Consider the following 27,002-nt stretch of genomic DNA (forward strand, 5'->3'; position numbering starts at 1 on the left):
ACAAATCTAATGATAAGATCGGAATTTTTCTTAACTATAATAACATTTTTCAAAGTGAAATTTATTTTAATTACTTTCTACAAACAAGAACATGATATTTATCTGAAAACTAACTATTATGTTTTGTTCTGAAACGTAAATAGATGTTACTGACTCATTGTTTTGTATAGTCTGTTGATCCAGTGATGAAGCTCATCGTCTATAGTCTGTGAGGTTCTCCGAGAGTTTAACAGCTGGAATATTACAAGAGATTTTTACGATAACTATCAAATAAAAAAATATAAGTACCCTGTGAGACTACAGGCACTGAGCACATACAGTCTTGGGTAGGGATTCGGAAGAGAGAATTACAGAAGGTATGAAATGAAGTCAGTGAGTACGAAGGTAAAGGGAGAAAATGTGCAGAAGACCAGACATAGGGTTAGTGGGTGAGCGAGAGTTAGTCAAGCAAAATAAAAGCTCTCATCAAGTCGAGTTCGCATCTCAGCTTTGCTTCTCGGTTGAAGCTTGTTTCACTTCACTTCTTTAATGTTCTTGAGAAAGGCATGGTGTCCTACAATATATTCTTCTTCTGTAACCACATCTGACTAGGTACCTAAATAAGAAATCAAAAGGCGTTGTTAATAGGATTCGAATGATTAAGTTGAATACGAGAGTATTGTCTGCATTTTTAATATAAAAAATAATTAGAATAATTTAATATACTATTTTCCATTGTTGGTTTCAGTCATTTACTGTGGTTACAGTGGAGCACTGCCTTCAAGAGTTTTGTCGATCATATTGTACTTCTTTCAGTGTGAAACTAAATTCATCGTTCTGTGGTTGTCGAAGAACTTACATATATACACGCGTGCCACAAACACACACACACACACACACACACACACACACACACACACATACACACACACACACACACACACACACACGTGCCACCTTTTTTTGCCTGTTCATTTTGTCACGCTAACGAGAAGAGTGACAACAGGAAGATCAAAATGAGAAGCAATCGAAGGATGAGGTATTTATTATATTGATTAGAGTGACAAAGAGAGAAAATGTGAGCGAGAGAAGGAGATTTATAATGAAAGTGAGTTGTATGGAGTGTTGCACTAGTCGGATTAGCAGACCAATGAACATCAACGAAAGAGACTGAATAAATTCAACAAGGATTCGTATTTCAAAGCAAAGCAACTGGATATAAAAGATGACTACTTCATTACGTGTCATGCAGAGTTCAGCTAACTAAATGGAATTACAGACTGTCTTGGAATTACAGATTGAAAATCATGAGGGCCAATCAATCATCTTGTCAAAGAATCTGGTAATTAAGGAATTGTCGTAATTAAATATTTCTATATTCTTTTCTATTCTAGGCACAAGGCCCGAAATTTTGTGGGGGGGGACCAGTTGATTAGATCGACCCCAGTACGCAACTGGTACTTAATTTATCGATCCCGAAAGGTTGAAAGGCAAAGTCGACCTCGGCGGAATTTGAATTCAGAACGTAAAGACATACGACATACCGCTAAGCATTTCGCCCGGCGTACTAAAGTTTCTGCCAGCTTGTATATTTTATTTGTATTCAAATAAACAAATCATAAAAGACGACGTTTTGGTACTACATAAACTTGAAGTGGACATGATAATAAATTTTGCTTGGAATTTTCTATAATTTGTGTGTGTGTGTGTGTGTGTGTGTGTGTGTGTGTGTGTGTGTGTGTGTGTGTGTGTGTAGGTGTGGGGGTGCGTGTGTGTATGTATGTATGTATGTATGTATAGAGTGTTTGAAGTGGTGTACAGATATTGAATATTAAGAAAAAGGAAGCAGTCAGAATTTTGGATAATCTTTTATTAGCACATTCGTTCGTTTTCGAACTCAAGACAAAATAAAAATCAAAATGGTAAAAACAGAACGTTTCGTCGTTCATTTATATGAATCGAATGTTCTTTTGTTTTGTTTAGAAGAGGAGTATATTGTTTTGGTGTTTGGGGAGAGGAGTATATTGTTTTGGTGTTTGGGGGGAAAGGAGAGAGAGAAGAAAAGCAAAGTCGGGAGGAAATAGATTGTTGTGATGAGAGTTACGACGCCCCCTTGCAAGAGATAGACTGGTCCGAGTAAAGTATAAATAGTAACGATTTGAGTGAGTTCAACGTCTAGAGTTCGGAGTCGAGTGATGTTCGTGTTAGTTCGCAGTGTTAGTTCTTTTACACTGTATAGCCAAGTCCATATTCTGTATAATTCTATGTTTTGCATGAACAAACATTAAATGTTAGTACAATATTCATAAATTAGGTAAATAAAGTCAGAATCACGAATTACTTTGCCAACTAGCTACATTAGATATCTTTCCTAATCAGTAGTAAAATGGTTCTAGTATTCTTTCTCAGGTATATGTATATATATATATATATATATATATATATATATATATATATATATCTGATCATTTATAGAGATGAATATCACGTTATTAACATTGGAGCCATTACTTCTCTTTCAAACATTTAATTTTGAAGAGAATTTTTTGATGAAGTGTAGCTCCATTGCTTTTCGGAATTCTGGGTCATCACTTCAACATTTGTAAAAGGGAAAGATTTTGAACTTTCCTTCACCGCACATTTCTAGATGCTTGTTCAGTGGAATCTTGTGCAATTCTTCTTGTCGGATCTGTTGTCTATGGAACCTTGCACGTTGGCAGAGGGAATTGTTTGTTTCACCAAGAAAATATTCCTTGCAGTTGGGGAAAGAAAGGAGAAAAAATAAGAAAAATACTTTGTAATGAAATTTCAGTGAGTTGACCACACAAAATTGAAAAGAAACCTCTCTCTCTCACACACACACACACTCTCTCACACACACATTCACTCTCTCTTACACACACACACACACACACACACACACACACACACACACACTCACACACTCTATCTCTCTCTCTCTCTATCTCTATCTCTCTCTCTCTCTCTCTCTCTCTCTCTCTCTCTCTCTCTCTCTCTCTCTCTCTCCCTATCTATCTATCCTTTCCCCATCCTTTATTATTATTATTTTTCTCCTCTTTCTTGATTGCCTGAAACCTCTCTCTCTATCTATTCCCCACCACGCTTTTTTTTCTTTCTCTCTCTCTCTCTTTCCAGAAAAAAAAAAAATAATAATGATAATAATAATAATAATAATAATATTCTCCTCTTCTAAATAAAAAAAGAGCATCTAATTCATATGAATGAACAACGAAACGTTGTGTTAACAACAAACAAGATGAGGACAAATATCCGTCGAATGTAAATAATGTAAATAATGTGAATAATGTACATAATTCCTCATCTCTTAAATATAGAACTGTATTATCTAATCGATTCGGAGCTGACATTAGACTTCAATGGAGACATATAGAGAAACTCTATTAAAAACTAGCCTACGAGCATATGGCGTAGTGGTTAAGTGCGCGGGTTACTAACCCCAAGATTCCGAGTTCGATTTCAAGCAGTAACCTGAACAACAACAATAATAACAATAACGTCGAAAATACCTTAGGAATGAGAACCCAGGTTCGAAATTTCCCCAAGACACCTGACGAAGGCTGGAGGGTATATCAACCGAAACGTTGTGTTAACAACAAACAAGACGAGGACAAATGTCCGTCGAATGTAAATAATGTAAATAATGTAAATAATGTACATAATTCTTCATCTCTTAAATATAGAACTGAACGAAACGTTCTGTTTTTACCATTTTGATTTTGATCTTGTCTTGGCGAGTTCGAAAACGAACGAAAGTGATAATAAAGGATTATCCAAAATTCTGACTGCCTCCATTTTCTCAATATATATATATATATATATATATATATGTGTGTGTGTGTGTGTGTGTGTGTGTGTGTGTGTGTGTGTGTGTGTGGTTCTGGGTTCAGTCCCACTGCGTGGCACCTTGGGCAAGTGTCTTCTACTATAGCCTCGGGCCGACCAAAGCCTTGTGAGTGGATTTGGTAGACGGAAACTGAAAGAAGCCCGTCGTATATATGTATGTATATATGTGTGTGTGTGTTTGTGTGTCTGTTTGTCCTCCCACCATCGTTTGACAACCGATGCTGGTGTGTTTACGTCCCCGTAACTTAGCGGTTCGGCAAAAAGAGACCGATAGAATAAGTACTAGGCTTACAAAGAATAAGTCCTGGGGTCGATTTGATTCGACTAAAGGCGGTGCTCCAGCATGGCCGCAGTCAAATGGCTGAAACAAGTCAAAGAATATATATATATATATATGTATGTATTTTTACTTTCATTTGATATTTCGTATTTCATTTATATTTTGCTACTGAGACAAAATTATATCGACAGGTTTCTGCACAGTTTCCGTTTAAGAAATTTTACTTAGAGGTTATTGGTGAATCCGAAGCTATCATAGAAGACAGTTACCCAAAGGTCACTCAGTGGGATTGAAACCAGAATTATGTGGCTGCGAAGCGAACTTCCTAACCCTATTGATATAGACATGTTTGCACTTGATACACAAGTAGTGAGCGTGTCTGTAAATATATGAGTTAATACTTGTGCATATGCTTTGGGACAATCTTAAACTGGAAATAGATTTGAAAAACATCGATTAAAACATTGGTAAAATGTAAATATTGTGGAACAAAACTATCCATTTCGGTATACAATCGCGAACTGTAGATAAAATTCAGTTATCATGGAAATGTCGCACATCTAAAGTTAAAATATGTGCGTGTGCGAGCGTATATGAACATCTTAAAATGTTGACTTTAACAAGCACAGAGAGTAAATTTGATTGCAATGAAGATAGAACATCCATTTTGTCAACAGGACTGAAATACGAGAAGAAAAAGGTTCTAACCATTCCTAATTATTGTATAACGTGGAAATTATTAATCGATTTCCCTCTTGGTCAAGTAACTGAAAATATATACTTTAGAAATGTCTCGTTTTAAATTATTTGCGAAGACGTAATTTTTATGTTGTGTCAAGCCAAATAAACATTCAATCTGTTAGAGTCTCTACTTCAGCTGCTAGAAATCACAGATATGTAAAATAATTATATATTTTAAGTGAAAATTCTTCTTGATTATACTTTGTATGTGATAAATACAAACTATATCATATTAAACTGAGTAAATGAAATAGTTAATTCATAATTTCATAGATCTCTACAAACTTATGAAAATAAAGCTTTTAACATTTAATACAGATAGTCTATACAACATTAGAAAGATTAATCATTTTCATGAAGCTGATCAAATTGTATATTTTTCATATCAACAAATATTTTTAATGCTATGAATTTAGAGGATTATGGTTAAGTGTTAAGCAGATATCATTAGATATAAATATTCCGCATTTTCATTCAAGATATTTCTAAAATAATGTTTTCTTCAAAAGCGACAGAATTTCTTCAAAAGCGACAGAATTTCTTCAAAAGCGACAGAATTTCTTCAAAAGCTGCACAATTACTGCACAAATGCATTGATCCCAGGTCAGAGACAATTTAAGTAGATTGACAAATGAAAGAAAATAAAGTCTAATGAAATAAATTATTAAAACAGACTTATTATTGGATATACGATCAGTCAACAAGTTATTCCTTAGATGCGAAGTATTTACCATATTAGATGTCTCAAATTGTTTGAGAACCGAGAACATCAAGTAGATTAATTTTTCTGCTAATAACATAACTAACAAGCCCGACCTCATGAATTTCGAGTATGCACAATTGCAGCAGTTGAGTAAATATGTACATTTGATCTAAAGTCTGAGTTAAGAAATAAGTGGCCCTGCTATTACACTCGTAACACTTAGTTAATTACTCTGAAACCTCAGACTGTTTAGTTCACTTCTTGCGTTTCTTGAAGTTAAAACAATCATTTTGCGATTGAAGGGAACGAAACCCAGCGCAATGTACCCAGCTGCAAATCATAAGATAACAAGCAATATTATACCGGATTACTTAGATTGTTTCTTCGTAATTAAGATATTTATGAGTATGCAACAGAATCTGCATGTACACTGTGTATATGTGTATACACGCGCGCACACGTACGCACACACACACACACACACACACACACACACATAATTAGCATGTATATTTGTTCGCTGTCTTACATACATACATACATACATACATACATAAATATATGTATATATATATATATATATATATATATATATATATATATATATATATATATATATATATATATATATATATATATATACATACACATATGCATACATATATACATATAAGTGTATGTGTGCGTGTGCGTGTGCGTGTGTGTGTGTGTGCATTTGTTAAAGGAACGAACAGGCATAACTTGATAATCCTTTATTCCAATTGTTACATATGTTTCAATATTCGGCAACACATGACGTCACACTACAGATGCAAAGAGTAGATGCAGCTTATAAGGCAAGCATGGAGCAAGCGCATCGTCACACAATCGCTAAAGAAATACGCGATTAGCGTTGGAGGTGAAAACCTATATGGTTTAATTGTCGCGCGCCGAGCTCATTTAATCATACGTATATAGGTCAGTAGTTCATATATCCCGAAAAGAGGCATACTCTAAAACATTAGGTACAGTCTGATGAGTCCCCTACACAGCCAAACGCTTTATAGGTGCGAAACCAAGTTTCACTCTCTGACTGGCCATAACAAACTACTACGCACACACACACACACACACACACGTATGTATGCATGCATGCATGTATGTATGTATGTATGTATGTATGTATGTATGTATGTATGTATGTATATGCATATAATTTCAAAAATAACTTTCAAGCCATGAAATATGCTGCATTAGAACTTAAACGAATTCATCCTTTCATCCCCATACAATAGCGTAGGTGGGAAACGGGGAACGAGGGAAGGTGCTCTGCCCCGGGCGAAGCTTTTATGGGGACGGCACTTTTGGGTCTACTATATAAGGTCATAAAGGCTGTATTGGGCCTCGGATGGGGACAGTAAACTCAAAGACTGCCCCGAATGGCACACTCTCTAGCTACGCTACCGCTTATACAACCACTCTGTAATTGTTGTTCGATAGCCTTCTCCTTCAAACTATCCTATTAGCAAGACTGCAAGCAAACATACTATCATATCTTATATTTAGTAATAGTGTATCTAGGTTTGCATTATTCAACACGCCACCACTTTTTTAAAGCTCATAAGATGTGATCTGAAGAAGATTTGGCAGTTGTTTCTTGCATGTGGAGCAACTCCTTATGTGAGTATGAATTGTTTTTAACTGCTACTCCTGCTGCTGTTGTTGTTGGAGGTGATGTTTAACCCCGAGTTAACCCTAATCAAAGCAGACCTATGATTAAAGCATTCTAGCTGTAACTTTTTCCTCTGTACAGGAAATTCAAGACCACAGTATTCAGCATGCTATTTTCTAATTGCTTAGTGTACGGTTTGAGGGAGATTGGCTGCTGTTTCTAACATGCAAAGGCTCCCTCGTTAACCATCTTATCACAAGTGTGGGAGAGAAAATGTAAAATGCAAGGTTCATATCGACAAAGAGAGACAGAGAGACAGAGGCAGGCAGGCAGGCAGGCAGGCAGGACCCATTAGTTTGAGCACCAAATACCGTGCTTGTATGTTACGTATGTGGGTAGAAATTTAGTCGCTGGTGAGTTAGATTTTCGGGCTTGAGAGAAAGAGCAGGTACAATCCCAAGTGACAGCAAACATTCCACATCGCTTATATTCAGTTTTTTGTAGATGAGAAATAAAGTGATGCAAAGCACCAGTGTTTCATATATGGATTTGTAGTAGATGAGTCATAAATCATGAAGAATTTCTTGTATCTGTTCGTACTTATATGCGTGTGTGTGCGTGTGTGTCGGAGAAGAGACGTATCCATTTCTATTGGCCTTCAGTATTTGACATCTGGCTTGACTTCAAGGAAGATAAGTATGTTTATCGTTTATAGGTTTATCTCTGTATCCCTCTATATTAGTAGTTCTTGTTTTTTTTTTTTGTTTTTTTTTGTTTTTTGGAATACGTAAGTATAAGTCATTTTAGTAATTATTACACAGTATCAGGAAGTTGAATCACAGAACGCAACCACTGAGCCATGGTAAATTTTCTTCTGATTAAAATCTTTAATTATTTTGTTAAATATTTCCCAGCTATAAAAATTGACAACACCCATTCTTACATAATTAATTCTTCGAACTAAGACGCGCGAGTACAACTATTAAAATCTACAGAGTAGGTCGGAAAAGAACTGAAAAATGTGGTATCTGCAAAACATTTTTAGTAGGCCAGTGCGGCGGAAGTTTATAGGTTCACTGCTACGTTTAACTGTTAACAGCCATCCAATTAGATAAACTGGGTCAGATGAGAAAGCTATCAGAGATTGAGGCCACTTTCTAGTTTCATAGAGACAAACGGTTAAAAGGTAAGGCCAAATAGATATCCCGAGAGGTTAATATAGAAAAAGAAAACATGATCCATAACTACCGAATCAACTTCAATCAGAACATCTGCAATAAATTCACACTCTGCACATCTAATTACATAGCTCTAGCTCCATCTTCTTTTCTCGTCTTTTCCATATGCTTACGTTTGTATGTTGAAGGTTGGTGTATGTATGTTTGTGTGCTGTGTTTGAGTATATTATATGAGTGTGTGTGACAGAGAGTGTATGCGCACAATAAGCTACTATTTCATGTCGGTTGTTTTCCCCTTTAGTTGTTTTAGTTCTTATCTTTTTCTTCTCGCTAATGGTAGTCTCCATAACATTTTATATTGTTATTAGCTTAACCAACTTTATAGCTACTGACCGTGTGACTTTAACTCATTTTGAGTAATTTAATCTATAATATTATTGCAATTAAAATGTGTAGCATAGCTCTATTGTACATGTGTGACAAGTCTTGTGGTTTTTTGTTCCTTAATTTAACCTTAAATATAAACACCATTTTCAAAATACTTATTCAAAAGCCCAAGATCATAAAAACGTCATTGGACTTCACTTTAATACATGAAACTAATATTGGTTTCAAATTTTGGCACAAGGTCAGCAAGTTCAAGTGGAGTGGGGGAGGTGGATTACACTAACCCCAATGCTTAACTAGTACTTATTTTATCGACCCCGAAAGGATGAAAGGCAAAATCGACTTTGATGGCATTTGAACTCAGATCGAGAAAACTGACGAAATGCCGTTAGCATTTTGCCCAGAGAGCTAACGTTTCTGCTAGCTCGCCGTCCTAATACATGGAAACTAATATTCAAAACATTTTATACTTTTTATACAAAAACATCCCCACATTATCTGTAAGCAATCCTACATACGTATTCATAACTTCACAGTGTAAAACCACAAGAATCTACAAATATCTTCACTACAAAAATTTGATGTTGGAGAATTGGTGTGGTTCAATAAAGTCATTATCTTGTTTAAAAAAAAAAAAAACAACACAAACCTAACAGTGATGGTCGGAGACATAAAATAGTAGAACAACTTGTCTCATCGCACCACCGCCACCACTATATCCAATAAACTCGCTAATACTGATACAAATGTCCCGTTTTGGAGGATAACCCCTTGTTAAAAAGTTATGCTTTATGTACTTCAGTAAACACTTCTCTAATATTTTATGCTTCTTCCGCGTTACTCCACAGTCGAATACACGTCATTATTGGTTTCAAATTTTGGCACAAAGCCAGCAATTTCGGGGAGGGGGTAAATCGATTACATCGACCCAAGGACTCAACTGGTGTTTATTTTATCGACTCCGAAAGGCAAAATTGACCTCAGCGGAATCCAAACGTAGAGACAGACGAAATGCCTTTAAATATTTTGCCCGGCATGCTAATAATTCTGCCAGCTCGCCGCCTTAATTACTAACGGTAAATTTTGTATTGAACATTTCACGTATCAAATTATACGAATATTTACAAAGCAATATGATTTTACACAAACAACGATTAATGAAATACAAATGATAACTTAACTCACCAATACAATGGAGTGCAGGGGTCGGGGCCTTTGGAAACTGTTATACTCTACCTGACCTCGGATTATTTTATTTCATCCTTCACAAAACCACTCAGTGGTCACTCCCATATGTAAGTCTGTTCCAATGGATTAATCTGTATAATGTAATTTACTATGTGAACAGAAGAAAATAAGTATGCATAATTATAATTAATAAACAATTAAATTTTCATTGCTATACTTCGGAAGAATCACTCTACCAATAAACACACGCACCAATCGTGATTCACTTCAATTTCAATTATACCATCAGAAATCTTTCATCCCATAACATTTGTGAGTGTGTTTATTTTAGCAGTGTAATTCTACCAAAGTTTAACCGTATTGGTTTAAACTTACAGATTCGCATTAAAAGTTTTGCAAATCAAATTCAAAGAGAAATTTTTATTGATAGCCAATGTCTCCATTTGCAGACATTGAGGAATAGGTATATCCCATGCCCTATTTACCACCTTGTTTCCATTACTGACTTATAATATTGGAAGAAGTTAACTTATTCCTACCCTTATTTCTCAAAAATTGGTAACTTCAACAAATTGAAATTAGACTTAGTCTTTCTCGGCATACAAAATATCCAACTTTGCGAGCTTTAAAATATGTCATTCCAGTACCTAACTACTGTTCAATAAATTTGATGTTTTGTATGTATATGTGTGTGAATGGATATATGTGTGATTTGGTTTTTGTCAAGCTCAAATAATATTCCATCACTAAACATCAAGACTACACCTACCAATTATTTAAATCAACTTCCTTCTTTTTTCACTTTCAACAGAAATAAAATTCTGTGATATTGAGAGTATTTATGTTGTTCAAAACATTAAACGCGGTGTGTTAAATATGCTAGTCTGTCTGAGAGAAAATGGAAATTTAAAAGTAATAGCATCTTATAAATCTTAAATGTTAGCATCGCTAATTCACATCAATCCTATTATTCACTGCTTCTTTCGTCAATTTAACACTTTATGTTGTTTAGCGCATATACAACAAAGGAACACTATCCACATTTGTACTCTACACAATACTAATTCTCAGAGACGATTGTACACTTAGCAATTCTTTCATCACTGCTTCGGCGAAAAGATGAAGTCTATGCTTCGATCATGAGGTCATAATAAGACCAGAGCATTTCCGGAGTTGTCTAAATAATTTGCTGAAATAATTAAAATTGTGTTCCTTTATAATAAAGGTACACGGCCTGAAATTTTAGGACAAATGTCCGTTTTAATAATTTGAATACTTGACTAGTATTTATTTTATCTCCGCATAATTATTTCCAGCTAGTTTTTTTTTTTATCGTTCCCAGCATTAAGTGTTAACATCAAGTTATGATGCCAATGGTGCTACCAATGATACTCTACAAATGCTAGCCTAGTTTTCTTTATATACAAATATATTAGGAACACGAAAATGTTCGCTTAAGAAACCAAGTAAATAGATTTCATTTGTAAAAGGATACTAATAAGGAAAATTTAAATTAAAAGCAAATGTCATTAATATCATTGATGACTGACTGCTGACATCTGTTGTGAATTAAACAGACGTGCGAGACAGTAAGTGATGATTGACAAGCTCTGTTGTTGGAACATTTATGATAATTACTATGGTAAGGGTGATTTTTCGTTGCAATAATAATTACTCTCGTACTGGTCATTTAAATCTCTCTGCTTTCATTACCACATGTTTTCTCTTCAACATTGGTCTCTTTAGTAAACTCAATTATTTTTAGCCATCTGGTTTCATTTTATACTTTCAAATACCAAAGTATACATTAAACTCAAAAGAAATTCTTTTTGCTTTCAATAACATTTATTCCCGTTAGATTTAATGCGACGACAGTTGCATCTAGACCATTCGGTCAGCTGATGACCAGCCAGTTACATTGTTTATGCTTCATATTCCATCGTCGGTGTTGTGCAGTCTCATTAAACACTCAATAATTCGTTCTCTTCTACCAAGTGACTTGCATAAGGTGCAGTTCACTGCTGTAGACAGAGCAGATATTTCAAGAGATAGTAAAGCTAAACGCAAGCTCTCTAAGTAACTTTCTTCAAAACTGTAGCACGCAACCGGCGTCCTGAAAATATGTGCATCTTTCTCTTAAGTATGTAGTAGTCCCACATTAAACACTAACATTGATTAGCGAACAAAAGAATTTATTTGCTACACTTCCAGGGGAAAATGAAATATAAATTAGCTTCAATACTTTCTGCAACAGCCTAATATCAAATCTATTCAAAATATTCTATTTGAAATCACGTCTGAACTAAAACTAAAGAAAGCATTCTTTTTTTTTTTAATGTCTCTTTCATGCGAAGCGTTAGTCGGGTTCCACTTCTTTCCTTGGCATACAAACTTCATCTAAATTCATGAGCTCAACTTCATAATTTTTACAGATATAGATTTCTATCAGTTTACTTCAACGCCAGATTTTGCTTAAAATAAAACAGATCGGCAACACTAAATAAAACTTTAACTCAGTCATAGTCCTACTCAAAACTTACGTTTGACTCCTCCGTAGAGTACATTCTACAAACTCACGGTATTGTAATTTAGACTAACCGGAAAAAAACAACTATCCGTACATTTTAAGGAGCTAAACTATGAGAAACCTAAGCGAGTAGTAAAATTGATGAAGTAAGCCCCCATCACCACCACCACCACCGCTACCACCGGGAATTAAATCGATTGAAATTACACCTATAATGAAAAAGATTTCATTAACATCAATAATAAATTCTTGTAAAAGGCAAGAAAGAGAACTATGAAATTGATTAAAACTCGAATGGGAGGACATGCAATATATGAGTTTAGTGAAATACATTCAGTGATTAAGTAATTTAAAATAATGACATAGTAATGAAAAGAAAAAATCATTAACGTAGTGGTTATTCTCTTCAAAAGTAAGGGAGATGACTTCGAAATTTGAGTTTATAAAAAACTGAATGTTGGCATGCATTGATGAGCGTTCTCCATGTAAATAATCCTTTTGCTATCACAATTATGACTTCAAGTGAAAAAGATTCTGTTTAGCGAATTGTCTCAAGTGTACACAAAAAATAGTAATAGAATCTGGTGGCTAGAGCAGTCTACATGGGCATGAATCGTATAGAAAAATTAAAAACGAAATATCAACTCAATAGCAATCTATCTTGCTGCTGTCTCTCGCCGGCAATTTTAGATTTTTCTGTTCCAAAGTAGAAATGTAAAACATCTTTATTAAGCACGTTTTGATATGCAAGCATGTATACTTAGCTTTTCCTCTTATGTCACTTTTCACTTTTTTAACCATCAAATCATTCAGATAAATTCTTCACACGATCTCTCTCTCTCTCTCTCTCTCTCTCTCTCTCTCTCTCTCTCTCTCTCTCTCCCTCTCTCCCTCTTGCCTTCTCTCTGTAATACACATATACAAACACATTCTCACAAGTACTGTCGAAGTAAACATTTTATACTTAAACAACCACAAAATCTCTTCTTTCTTCAGAAAAAATGTTAAATTGGTTACTGGCCCTGAAACAATCTTCGGCATAAAATTATTCACTTTGTTTTTCTTCCAACGATTAAGAATTTCACTGTTGCGGATGAGTAAATATAAGCTATAAACATCTTTTGTCGACAAATGCTTGTCATAACAGATTCGTGTCATGAAAAGCATTATCATTCAAAGCATTCTTTCTATTAATACGACAGTTTAGTGTTTTAATGGCAGCTAGAAAATGGTTTCTAAACGAATCTATCAATGGTACCAAATACAATGAAATTCCTCATTCGTTTCTCTTTAGACTTCTTCAGCGGAACAAAAAGACAAATAAACAAACCTGATGTACGACGATAATGATGGGAAAACATATAGTTTGGGTTTCGCTTTACAAATGTATGCCTGGAGCAAAGGAGAGAGAAGGAAAGAAAAACAAGCTGTTCTGTGTATCTGTCTTCTCTCTCATTTACCCAGCATTCCAGTATGTTCTATAGTAAAACTTTTCCTGTTATTGCTTCTTTTTCTTTCCTTTGATTTTTTTTCCAGCCAACGCTTTTACCACCTACATCTCACATCACCCACGAAAGAAGCCCAATTGTGAGTTGTAAATGAGGTTTTACGCGTTGGATTTCTTTTCATAAGTATATAAAAACATTTTCAAGTTACTCTTCAAGTTTTTCGGGTTTGAGAATTAGAATTTCGTCTTGAAATTCATGCCAACTTTAGAAAGATATAGGTTATAATGTTAATTATGCAGTTTTTGATTGGTTGTCGTATTTTCTTGTAATATTGCGTACAAATGAATAAATTAACGGTTTAAATGACAGTCGATAAAAATTACCGTATACACTATAATAAAAAGTATATTGTATCAAGTCCCTCAAAGACAATGAACAATACTTTTTAATCTTTGTTTATTAATCTTTGCTTATTTAATCTTTGCTTATTTTAATCCTTGGTTATTAACAACGGCTCTAGCAGAAATATAGTGAAGTCTCACAAATGTAATGCTATGAGTTGGAAAACTTTGATTAATTGAGATTATCCTTGCAAATCAGTAAACTAAAACACTTTCTCAGTATGATGTTTAAGATTTAAAACCTACAAGCAATTGTGATAATTTTAATGAGATCTGTTGGTCGAAATGCGGATTTGGAATGGATCAAAACTTTAAATCCAATAGACGCACGTTTGAGCAGGTATTTATATATACAAAAAGGGGAACGTACTGACGCGGAATATATATATATATATATATATATATATTCTGCTCTAGGCAAAAGGCCCGAAATTTTTGGGAAGGTGAGGCCAGTCGATTAGATCGACCCCAGTACGCAACTGGTACTTAATTTATCGACCCCGAAAGGATGAAAGACAAAGTCGACCTCGGCAGAATTTGAACTCAGAACGTAAAGACAGACGAAATACTGCTAAGCATTTCGCCTGGCGTGCTAACGTTTCTGCTAGCTCGCCGCCTTAGAAACCCATAAACAAACCTGATGTACGTCTGTCTTTACGTTCTGAATTCAAATTCCGCCGATGTCGACTTTGCCTTTCATCCTTTCAGGGGCGATAAATTAAGTACCAGTTGCGTACTGGGGTGAATTTAATCGACTGGCCTCGCCTCCCCAAAAATTTCGAGCCTTGTGCCTAGAGGAGAAAAGAATATATATGGGTTTCTTTATACTTTAAGCTATTATGTTTTCTAAGCCTAATCAGAGCACAATCTTCTACATTACCTAGTGATTCTTTCTTCATTTCTTTTCTCCGTAAGGTGAAAGCTAATCTTTGCTGCCGAGGTCATAACAAAGCCGAAACACTTTCGGAACTGTCTTCTATACTAGTCAAAATAATGAAAATAACGTTGATCATTGGAAAATATTGTTTCATCGCATAATTATTTCTAGTAAGCTATCAGGTGCTCTCTGCATTATATATATTTATATTAATCTGAGATACTTTACACTAAAAGCAGTCGTGTTTCTGAATCTAAGTTCCACAAAAGTAGAGTCAAACCAACGTTTCTCAGCCTTCTGCCATTGCAATTCTCCATGTAATACTCCGAGAGAATTTTATTTTTAATATTTGAATATAAAAACAAAGTGTCGATAATTTAATACGTTAACATTCAATACTTTATCGAGGAAATATTTTTCGGCTTTTATTTGTAATAAATGTTGTATTGTAGCTTTTTACATCCATAATTAAAGTTTGCTAAATTTACTCTCTAAACTGCTCGGTTAAATATTTGACTAATATTTGTTAAAGTTATTATCTTTTATCGTTAATCATTTCAGTTTTCATATGTCCTGCTCTTTTTAAAATTATTTATTTATTCATTTATTTATTTCCAGCGAGAATGTATTTCAATACATGTTGGTCAAGCGGGAGTGCAGATTGGAAACGCTTGTTGGGAACTCTATTGCTTGGAGCATGGTATTCATCCAAGTGGTTACCTTCAGCAAGACAACCCGGATGATGCAGACTTAAATGAAGAAATTTCTTTCAATGCCTTCTTCAGGGAGACAACCGCTGGAAAGCATGTCCCTAGAGCTGTATATGTTGACTTGGAGCCTAGTGTCGTAGGTTTGTAAATGATTTTGTTGGTGCATGTATTCATCAGGAATAATGATAATAGGACAGTGTGTGTGTGTGTGTGTGTGTGCGTGCGTGTGTGTGCGTATGTGTTGGCGTGTGTATGTGTACGAGCGCGATCTCTAGTCCACATGATTTATCTTTCATCCTTCTAGTAAAGTAGCATTGAATGCTGTACGAAAAGGATTCGAAAAAGAAGGGCACCTTAAACAACTGCAGTCTCACGGCTCTACTAAGCAGAGAGTTAAAAATATTCTTTTCTACTCTTGGCACAAGGCCTAAAATTTTGGGGAAGCGAGCCAGTCGATTACATCGACCCAGTACGCAACTGGTACTTAATTTATCGACCCCGAAAGGATGAAAGGCAAAGTCGACCTCGACGAAATTTGAACTAGAAACGTAAAGACAGACGAAATACTGCTAAGCATTTCGCCCGGCATACTAACGTTTCTGCCGGCTCGCCGCCTCGCGAGTTAAAATTATTGGCAAAGATGCTGGCCAAAAGGTCAATGTTTGTCCCAAAGATCTGTGCAATTCCCAGTAGATCTCTCCATAACAGCTCACATCTAATGTTAGGTATTATAATGTAGTTTGTGGAATAAATCTAACGTTAGTAGGACGCTGATCAATAAAGACGAGTTCTACCATCGCTACCTGGAAGTTGTCCTCAGTCGATCCCGTTTTCAGAAGTTTGATCGCTACACTGTATAGTGGCATTTGTTTAGAGGTTAGTGAATGCTATACTTGGGGAGGGTCTGAGAACGCTTCTGCATGTTGATGAGAACAGTCTGAGCAGTCGTTTCTGGAAACGTTCAAGTCGGACATTTTAGGCAACTTCCAAAAAGCCTTGGTCTGATAGTGTTAGTGAGATGCATTGCTTGCTTAAGACAGACTACGGTTATGAGAGTGTGATAGCAGCCAAACTTCTACTAGATGTACTCAGGGCTCCGAAACAATCTTATATGCATTTGTTCACTATCCGTGCATCACTGATTTATGAGCTTGTGTCGAACAGTTGTTATACATAGGTGTTATACATAGATGCAGCTGTTAGTCGCATCTATCATAAAAATCGGCTCCTCACTCAAGAAAATGAAAAATGACACTTTTAATCCCTTTTGAAGCATTAGGGTAATCTGGACCTTTGCAGGCTTTCGTCCGAACCACCACAAGTTGTCTTCCTCACCAGAGGCGAGCTTCTCTTGTTGAAATTTCTTTGGTAATTTCGCCCTCTTTTTATACGATATAAATCCTACTGTTTTATACTTCTACATTGTATTGGGTACTTGAGTCTAATAGATTTTATCATCATCATTGTCTTCCTCGTTATTGTTACAATGAATTTTAAAGCATCAATATATCAAACGTCTTAGTTAAGTATGACTGTGTGGTCATAGCCATATCCTCAAGATTGAAATCTATGAGACAGAAACTGTTTGAAAGCGCGTCAGAGGAACTTTTACTGTTCTTAAGTGGTTAGACTTAATTCATCATCCAATTTAACAATACCACCTGGCTTTTTGGTACCTTCAGCGAAGTTCACCATGTTACACGTATTCAAGTCAATTCTCCGCTCTGAGAATAACTCACTCCATTGCTTCCTTTTCTCAACAGTTACAGAGGTTCTAGAAAACGTCGTGAATACTTCAAGTCATTTGATTTTTCTTTTTGAACTTAAATCGCAATTCTTGAAATAACGAAATGCTATTCTGTATTTCAGATGAAGTCCGCACAGGCATGTACAGTCAGCTTTTCCACCCCGAACAACTCATTAGCGGTAAAGAAGATGCTGCCAACAACTACGCAAGAGGTCACTACACAGTTGGTAGAGAAATAATTGACCAAGTCCTGAACTCCATCAGGAAAATGGTAAGATTGTCAAGCGAAATATCTATCGTGGAGAGGGTTAATGATTAACGGAGAGTTCATTAACAGTGGACGTGAGATATTAGGAAAGGATATCTTATTACTCGATGAAATTATTATTATTATTATTATTATTATTATATATATATATATATATATATATATATATATATATATATATATATATATAAATTATTCTTTTATTTTTTACTTGTTTTAGTCATTAGACTGTAGCCATACCAGGACACCACCTTGAAAAACATTTTTAAGCCTAGTACTTATTCTATCGGCCCCTTTTGCCGAACCGCTGGATTACGGGGGACATAAACACACCAACACAAGTAATCAAGCAGTGGTGTGGACAAACACACACACACACACACACACACACATATATATATATATATATATATATATATATATATATATATATATATATATATATATACTACAGGCGTCTTTCAGTTTCCGTTTACCAAATCCACTCACAAGGCTTTGGTCGGCCTGAGACTATAGCAGAAGACACTTGTTCAGGGTGCTATGCAGTAGGACAGAACCCGGAACCATGTGTTGGGAAGCAAACTTCTTGCCACACTGCCACGTCTGCACCCAAGTCTTGTTAATATTATCTAAGTAATCATTAAACAGTAAAGATTATTTTGATTTCTGATGTCTGATCATCGTTAGTTTTCTTATACTTAGCATTGTACATAGTACCGGACTATATTCGAACTAGGAACTTCTATTTTCAAATATCAACTAAACTACTGATGCATAGCTGAGCCTTCTTAAATATCGCAACCTTTCTTTTCCGCAACAGCAAAGTTTGAATTTAAATGTTTAATTCTTCTTTCATAAGATAGCGAGGTAGCAAAACCGTTGGTGCGTCAGAATAAGTCCTCTTTATGGCTCATCACATTCTGAGTTCAAATCCCACCGAGGTTAACTTTATCTTTCATTCCTCCGGGATCGATAAAATAAAGTGCTACCAGTCAAGTACTAGAGTCGATGTAATCGATTAACCACTTTCCCCTCAAAATGCAGGCTTTCTTCCAAAATCAGAAAGTTGTATTAAACTTCTTTCTTATCTCCGTTTTCCTTCATTTCATTTTGTTCTTTTTGTCTACTTCCATTTTTTTTTTACAAAGTAAAAAGCATTCACGATTTTTTAATTTTTTCATTGAATAAGTTCCATTATTCTGCAACTCATTACCTAGTTGTATGTTTCCATGAATAGTAGAAACTTACCCAAGTTCACTAGCTTAAACCTAAGTTCCCTGTTGCTTTCCAGCCTCCTCACCGAGGGAAGACCTATCAAACTATAGGTGCTAATTTCCGCTACATAACGATGCAATTAAAAATACATTTTATCAGTGTTTAGTTGTGCCTATGGGATCTAATTAAAAGTTGATTCTACTGGCATAATGAACATTTTCACGAATCCAGAAACTTTACATATGTGGAAAATGGAATTTAATGAAATTGCTTATCGTATAAAGGTCCTGATGATGATGATGATGATGATGATGATGACAACGATGCAGTTAATGACGTCCGGAAATCATTGGTATCTGTACTTAAAGTATGTTTGTATTGGAGATGGTGGGGGCAAGAAGACAACAATAATGGTTAAAAAGAAACAACTTCGGTAACGTTTTACTTTCTAATTAGCTTAAATTTGAAACTTTTATCTTACTGGTTTTGCTTATGTAGAATGTTCTATTTGATATTCTTATACATCTTTGAATACCTGTGTACTTTGATATTTAGTTGCATGGTGCAATACCGAACTACTGAGTCATATATAGACGAAGCGTTACCATACCCAAAACGTTATACCTATGTCTGAGAAAGAAAACTCCTAATTAGAAGCGTTACAGTTGTTAAAACTGTTCGACTGATCCATTAACAGAAAAATAATGTAACATTTTCTCTTTTTTTGTTTTACATTGCGATTTTAAAGAATTTTATTCTCTTTCTTACACAGGCCGATCAATGTTCTGGATTGCAAGGTTTCCTCGTGTTCCATAGTTTTGGCGGCGGCACCGGTAGTGGTTTCTCCTCACTCCTAATGGAAAGATTATCTTCAGATTACGGCAAGAAATCCAAATTAGAATTCGCCGTGTATCCAGCACCTCAGGTAATCAGCTTACGTCATTTCTCAATTTGTCACATTGCTTTCCTCGCCTTTCTTCCTCAAGAATTTCAAGTAACCAATTAATTAATGAGTAATGTGAGGGAGAAGCAAGGAAGACGTCCATTATTCATTTGTTATACATTGAGCTCAAGTCAGACAGATTTAGGAATTGTGATGTTCGTGCCCATTTTTCTAATATGCATTGACTGCACAACAGGATCGAAACTGCTACAATAATTCGGATCGTAAATCAACTAGCCGGATCTTATTTCTATCACACGGTTTTTTCTTTATTATAATCTATTCAATATTAAAATGCACTATTACTAAGTCATGAATATTAAAATAAATTATTAATGTAATCAATATTAAAACATTATAAGGCGGCGAGCTGACAGAAACATTAGTTCGCCGAGCGAAATACTTAGCGGTATTTCGTCTATCTTTACCGTTTTGAGTTCAAATTCCTAAATCTGTCTTGCTCAAGGACACAATGCGTCGCCGGAAATTGAGCCGAATACGCTAACCACTAAGCCACGCGTCTGCATGAAGAAGTAGGCAACGAAAGCACAAAACAACTAACGAATTATTTTAACCTACAGTTTTGTCCTTAAATCCTCATATGGACATGTGAAATAGTTGTTTATGTCCTTTCCCATTTATTTTAATTCATTTAATTCTGTATCGTTAAGCCAAAATCATTTTTGAAAGTCGTATCCCAATTATATCATCATCCCCTGTTTCTTAGGTGACTTTAGTAGAATGCATTTTATAGCCAAGCTCCGATCATACAATAAGTTTGATGCCTAAACCAATCTCTAACATTTCGAGAGACTGCATTTGTCATCTGACACATAATAACCCTATAGTGATATCTCTCACAGGGGCTGTATATTACAGAAGACACTGTAATAAACCACAATTTACGAACCATATTTTCGTTGTTCTTTCTCCACCAAATATACCCAATCAAAATCAGGTCGATCTCGAAAAAATATCTGAAAACAATCTGATAGGCATTTCACTCTTCATTTTGCCAGTGTTGCCAATCCTGTGGACTTTATATTTCAATATCGAACAAACGCACAACTTTCTAATGCAAACCATACTCTTCCTTCCTACATAAAAAGTCCAAACAATGCTGTTTCTATCTATACAAACTACGGAGCTCTCTTTAATCTTCCTTCATACTTTGTACACAGGTCTCATATCTTTGTAACCCAGTCACCTTATGCCAGGATTTCTATTAACAAAACCTTAAACGTGTCCTTTAGTAGACACATTGTAATCTATTCTCCTTCAACATCACTTATACATCATTATTACAACATACCATGAAATCAGTCTTATACCATTCAATCTACCTGCTTTGGTACATATCGCTAAAACCATCAAAGTCACTACAACTACTGATGATCTCCCTTTGTGAGAACATTTACAGCTTTGAATTTTTTATAACATTGTATCTCAAAATACTGTTGTATCAAACTATATCTCAAAAATTACTCACATACTTGGGACGACTGTATCCCCACCTCCAGAAGATCATCTGACTTGGCTGGCAAATATTTACTGACCAACAAGCAACCAGGCACCTGCAACTGAGATGAGGCTTCTTGGTCTCATCTAGTACCATTCTCATCGTACTTGCTCCTCTGAACTTCAATGTTACATACAAATCCCATCGAGTCTACTCGATGTTCCTTATGTTCATTAAAGGGATTTCCAACCACAAAATTACTACATTCTGGTATTCCCTCCCTACTCACACTTTTTCTATATATATATTAATTTATAGAAGTTCAACATAATCATTATCGGCGCTACTGCTTTAAGGTCTGCAAGTATTATGGACACTGATCTTCTTCTACGAATTAAATAATTTGAAAAATAAAATAATTTCCTGTTTTATACTTTTCTTTGTTATCAAATTCATTGTCTTCTTCAAAACAATTAAATTAAACATGTCAGTCATTCTGTTTATTTTTAGATATCTACAGCTGTTGTTGAACCTTATAACTCCATTCTTACTACTCATACCACACTTGAACACTCCGACTGTGCATTTGTAGTTGATAACGAAGCAATATACGACATCTGCCGACGTAACTTAGATATTGAAAGACCAACGTACACAAACCTAAATCGATTGATTGGACAAATCGTCTCTTCTATAACAGCGTCTCTTCGTTTTGATGGAGCCTTGAATGTAGACCTTACTGAATTTCAAACAAATCTTGTTCCTTATCCAAGAATTCATTTTCCTCTTGTTACATATGCACCAATTATATCTGGTAAGTGAATATAGTTCGTTGCTTATTTTCGTTGATTTTGGAGCGGATGCTGATAATGAATGTGACTTTAAAATTTTCAAAATCGATGTAATATATTCTAATAAAATATTAAGCCGAGTCAAACGACTAACAGCCACCGTTGACGACATTCATAGTGTGCCTAATTAATTAAATCAAAAATCTACTCATTATCATGATGTATCCATTTAAAGAATTCTCTCTCATTTTTATAAATTGTTTTGTTGACAACATTTACAGCCGATAATATTTCGAATTTCTAGAATTTAACTGTATTTATCTGTAATTTATTAGTATTTTGGCAAAAGTTATTTTGCCCCATTTAAATATGCTAACTTTAAATGGAGTATAAACACTCTTTTCTTTTCTTTTCCTTATAGTTTCATTTTTTAAAAATACATAAATGTAACTCATCTTCCTTTTCAACTTCTATCTCATATTTCTATCTCATTTATTAATCAGCACCGGTGAGTTGACGTTTGGTGCCAAACATGACCGGACAAACAAACTATAATATTGCTTAAAATTTTATTTATCCAACTTAGCGTGAATATTCATAACGCAAATGAACAATATTACACAATACTTTTGCAAGGATTTGTCTAGTACAAGCTAACAAGTGATATTTTCCTCATAACTATGGTAGGTTAGTAAAAACTGTCACATGCTCTACTAGGCTTGGCCTATGAATATACTGTAATGAGACCTCATGGGCTCAAAACTTAAGTTCAACGTACGATCGAGACATACAAATCAGTATTTTAAAGTTGACTGGAGGTTCGGCTTATGTTATTCCTGGAGCTACCGTTTATGTACGCTATGAATCTACCATTTTCAAAACCCGAAAAGTTCCGGATTCCGAAACATACCTAGTCCCAAGAGACTGTATATTTGCATTAACATTTTCATCAAATGACATGTATGCCATGTTCGTTTATACTATGTTGGGTTTGTTAGCATAAACTGCCACTCTCCACTGATATAACACAAAATCTTTGGCATTGACATATTCCGTACAACGGATCTTTAGTTTTTAAGATGAAAATAGACCATTTTTTAAAGTAACATAAGTGTTTAGGTGATAGTTAATGCATAATACTCTGAAAAGATAATGCGATATTGTTAAATGCAATGACTTATATTGGCGAAATTTATCAACTTTATTTGTTGTAATGTTCCTTTTCTTCAGTAAAAATTACAAAATTTCCTTTTTTTTTTTTTACTGTTTAAGCAAAACCGTAGATTATTTTTAAATCATCACAATATGTTCCTTCTTAGACTATCTTAAGTTATAGTTTCGTCATTTCTCACGTACAAATAAAACGGAGAGTTTTCAAGCCAAATTTGTTTTTATACTTTAATATTCTATATTTGGCTTTTTGTAAACCTATAATTTAAAATTTCTTCTCTGGCATTTGGAGAAACTTTCTACATAATGACGATAACGGTATTTTTATAATACATGTCTAAAATATCTGAGATAAACTTTTGCATTGTCATTATATGTGTGCATGTGTGTGTATGTATGTATTATGTATGTATGTATTATGTATGTATGTATGCATGTATATGTGTGTGCGTATATATATACATACATATATATATATATATATATATATATATATATATATACATATACACACATACATATACATATACATATATATATATATATATATATATATATATATATATATATATATATATATATATATATATATATATATATATATATATATATATATACTCATTCTCTTATCAAACATTCTTTCTAACAGCTGAGAAAGCCTACCACGAGCAATTGACGGTTCACGAGATTACAAACGCATGCTTTAATACAACTAACCAAATGGTAAAATGTGACTTGCAGCAAGGGAAGTATATGTCATGCTGTATGTTGTACAGAGGAGACGTGGCACCAAAAGATGTCAACTCTGCTATCGCAGCCATCAAGACAAGAAATTCGATCCAGTTTGTGGACTGGTGTCCTACCGGCTTCAAAGTAGGAATAAATAACCAACCCCCAACACTTGTTCCAGGTTTGTATGTTTTAAATTTGATATTAGCCTATCTTAATAATGATAGAAGAGGTCAATGTAATCGACTTTGCTAGCCTTGTTTCAAAATTTGAATCAATATTTGTTTTATGGTGAATAAGGCATCGTGCCGACAGAATCACCATCGCGCCGAACAAAATGTTTAGTGGCATTTCGTCTTTACATTTTGAGTACAATTGCTGCCGAGGTCAACTTTGCTTTCCATTCTTCCGGGATCGATAAAATAAGTACCAATTAAGCACTGGGGTCGATATAATCGGTTAGCCTTCTCCCCCAAAATTTCAGGCCTTATGCCTACAGTAAAAAGGAGTATTTTTATGGTGAATAAGGTGGTAAGTTGGCAGAATCATTTGCGCACCGGGCAAAATGATTAGCAGCGTTTCGTCCATGTTTACGTTCTGAGTTCAAATTCTGCCGAGGTCAACTGGAGTCGGTAAAATAAGTACCCATCAAGTACTAGGGTCGATATAATTGGCCTGCCCCTTCCCCTCAAAATTGCTGGCCTTGTACCAATATTAAGAACTATCTTTATGCAGTCAAAATGAGAAGAAATCTGTGAAAGCCTTTTAAATTCTTGCTTTACTATGATATTTAACTTGTTTGTTTCTTGTTTTTCTCTGTGTGAAGAAACTAGATGTATCTTTATCAATCAGAAACTCTGTTATTCTACAGAATTATTTTAGAACTTGATGAAAAATTCTACATTTTAAAGAACATTTGTAGGGAAGTTTTAAAAAATATTTGTGAATGCGATTTTTAAAACTGTACATACTTTTTGTTATTGTTTTTTGTCATATATAATTAAAATCTATTTGAATTTTTCTATCTTATGTAGCTGGGTTAAATGCAAATTTGCCCTTACTTCACCTCCGTTCATTTTTTTTTTTTTATTACAACTAAATGTTACTAAATAAATTTTATTTCTTTTGTACTTGAATTTCGTGTGTGCGTGTGTGTGTGTGTGTGTGTGTGTGTGTGTGTGTGTGTGTGTGTGTATGCGAATGTGCGTGCGTGCATTATATTTCAATCTGCAAATTTTTCACTCTTACACAAGTACAATATTGTACATCAATTTAATGATTCTCTCATCACAACTTTCGTCATTACGGTGACGTCTATATTCGTCTTGAGGAGGTCTAATAACACCCAAACGTAACCAATGCTGTCTGCTGTCTTTGCCAAATTCATCATTGAGTTTTCTTTTCTTCGCCGCATAGGTATTTATAATTCAAAATTCAACATCCAATGCGTTACATATGTAAACACTATCTTATATCAATAATACATAACGAATCGGCAGTGAAAAGCAGAGTAGCACATTTGGAATACTATCTGATAATTATTCAATTTCCGTAGAACCTTATCATACGTATTTCCAGGATCGATAAATTAAGAACCAGTTCCATATTAGAATTGGTTCAATTTACCGTTAACACACTCCACTAAAAATCTGGCTATCTGCAGAAGAAATCAATATTTCCTTTTATTGATTATATTTCATGACTTTAAACTAAAATCCCATTGCAATTTGCTGCATCAAGAGTGACGATTATATGTACGCTACGGCGCTTACTTTAGCGAGGTACAGTATTAATATCAAGTATAATGAGAAACTGGAGATAAGATGCAAATGCAAAAGGTGTAAAATTTCGTTGTAATAGTCACAAGAAAATATGTGAACGGATGTAAAACAGGATTTTTTAAGCAATTATATTTAAATGTTATACAAGTAAGACAGAAAATTAATCTAAAACAAGTTGTAAAAAAATTTAAATGCATGATATAAAATATTTTAAGATAACAGAATGGTAGCAGCTGATAGAATTGTAGCAAACATGTAAAGCAACCATTATATCTTCTTAATATTAGCCAGACAGATGGTTGTTAGTTAAATAGTAAAGCCATAAAATTATCGAAGGTTCATTAACAGTTTAACCTTAAAATGAACATAGCCTTCAAAGCTTCATGCTTCATACGGGAAACAGAAGACAGACATAGAAATGAAAGACAAGAACTTACATTATCACTCAAGTGTGAGTAACAGAAAGGTATGTGTACGAGTATATGGTGAACATGTATGTATATATATATATATATATATATATATATATATATATATGCATGTATGTGTGTGTACATGTATGTATGTATGTATGAATGAATGTGTATGCATATGTGTGTTTGAGCATATGTGTGTATCTACAAGGTGTATTCAACAAAAAAATATAATGGTGTAGCCAATGGTATTAGATAAATGTAATTCTTGTTTTAAATCTGTAAATTAATAGAATTAAGATGAGAATTAGTAATTCAAAACAGTTCCTGGAATTTTTCCAAATTACTATGTTAATCTAAATCTCCTGTTTCCATCTTACTACAGCCCTATCAAATTAAATATTACACAGCCTAATTACTTCCCTACAAAGAACATTAGGCACATTTGTTAGATATACCAACCCAATGGTAAAATAAGATCTGTGGTAATTCAGAAAATGACAAAATTTTCACGATGTGTGGTCTTTTTGT

At 34.5% G+C, this 27,002-nt stretch overlaps 1 protein-coding gene across 1 annotated transcript in view; it reads left to right on the forward strand.

The window, feature by feature from the left end:
• LOC106883886 (tubulin alpha-1C chain) overlaps positions 1 to 27,002 on the forward strand; it is a 58,260-nt gene that overhangs the window by 12,253 nt on the left and 19,005 nt on the right. Inside the window, exons 2-6 of the mRNA XM_014935025.3 lie at positions 15,864 to 16,095; positions 17,825 to 17,973; positions 19,958 to 20,110; positions 22,098 to 22,401; positions 24,198 to 24,458. Of these exons, the coding sequence (XP_014790511.1) occupies positions 15,864 to 16,095; positions 17,825 to 17,973; positions 19,958 to 20,110; positions 22,098 to 22,401; positions 24,198 to 24,458 (1,099 nt within the window). The remainder of the gene's footprint in view (positions 1 to 15,863; positions 16,096 to 17,824; positions 17,974 to 19,957; positions 20,111 to 22,097; positions 22,402 to 24,197; positions 24,459 to 27,002) is intronic.

This window comes from Octopus bimaculoides, chromosome 1, assembly GCF_046866305.1.
Source record: "Octopus bimaculoides isolate indiv1 chromosome 1, ASM4686630v1, whole genome shotgun sequence".
Lineage (NCBI taxonomy): Eukaryota > Metazoa > Mollusca > Cephalopoda > Octopoda > Octopodidae > Octopus > Octopus bimaculoides.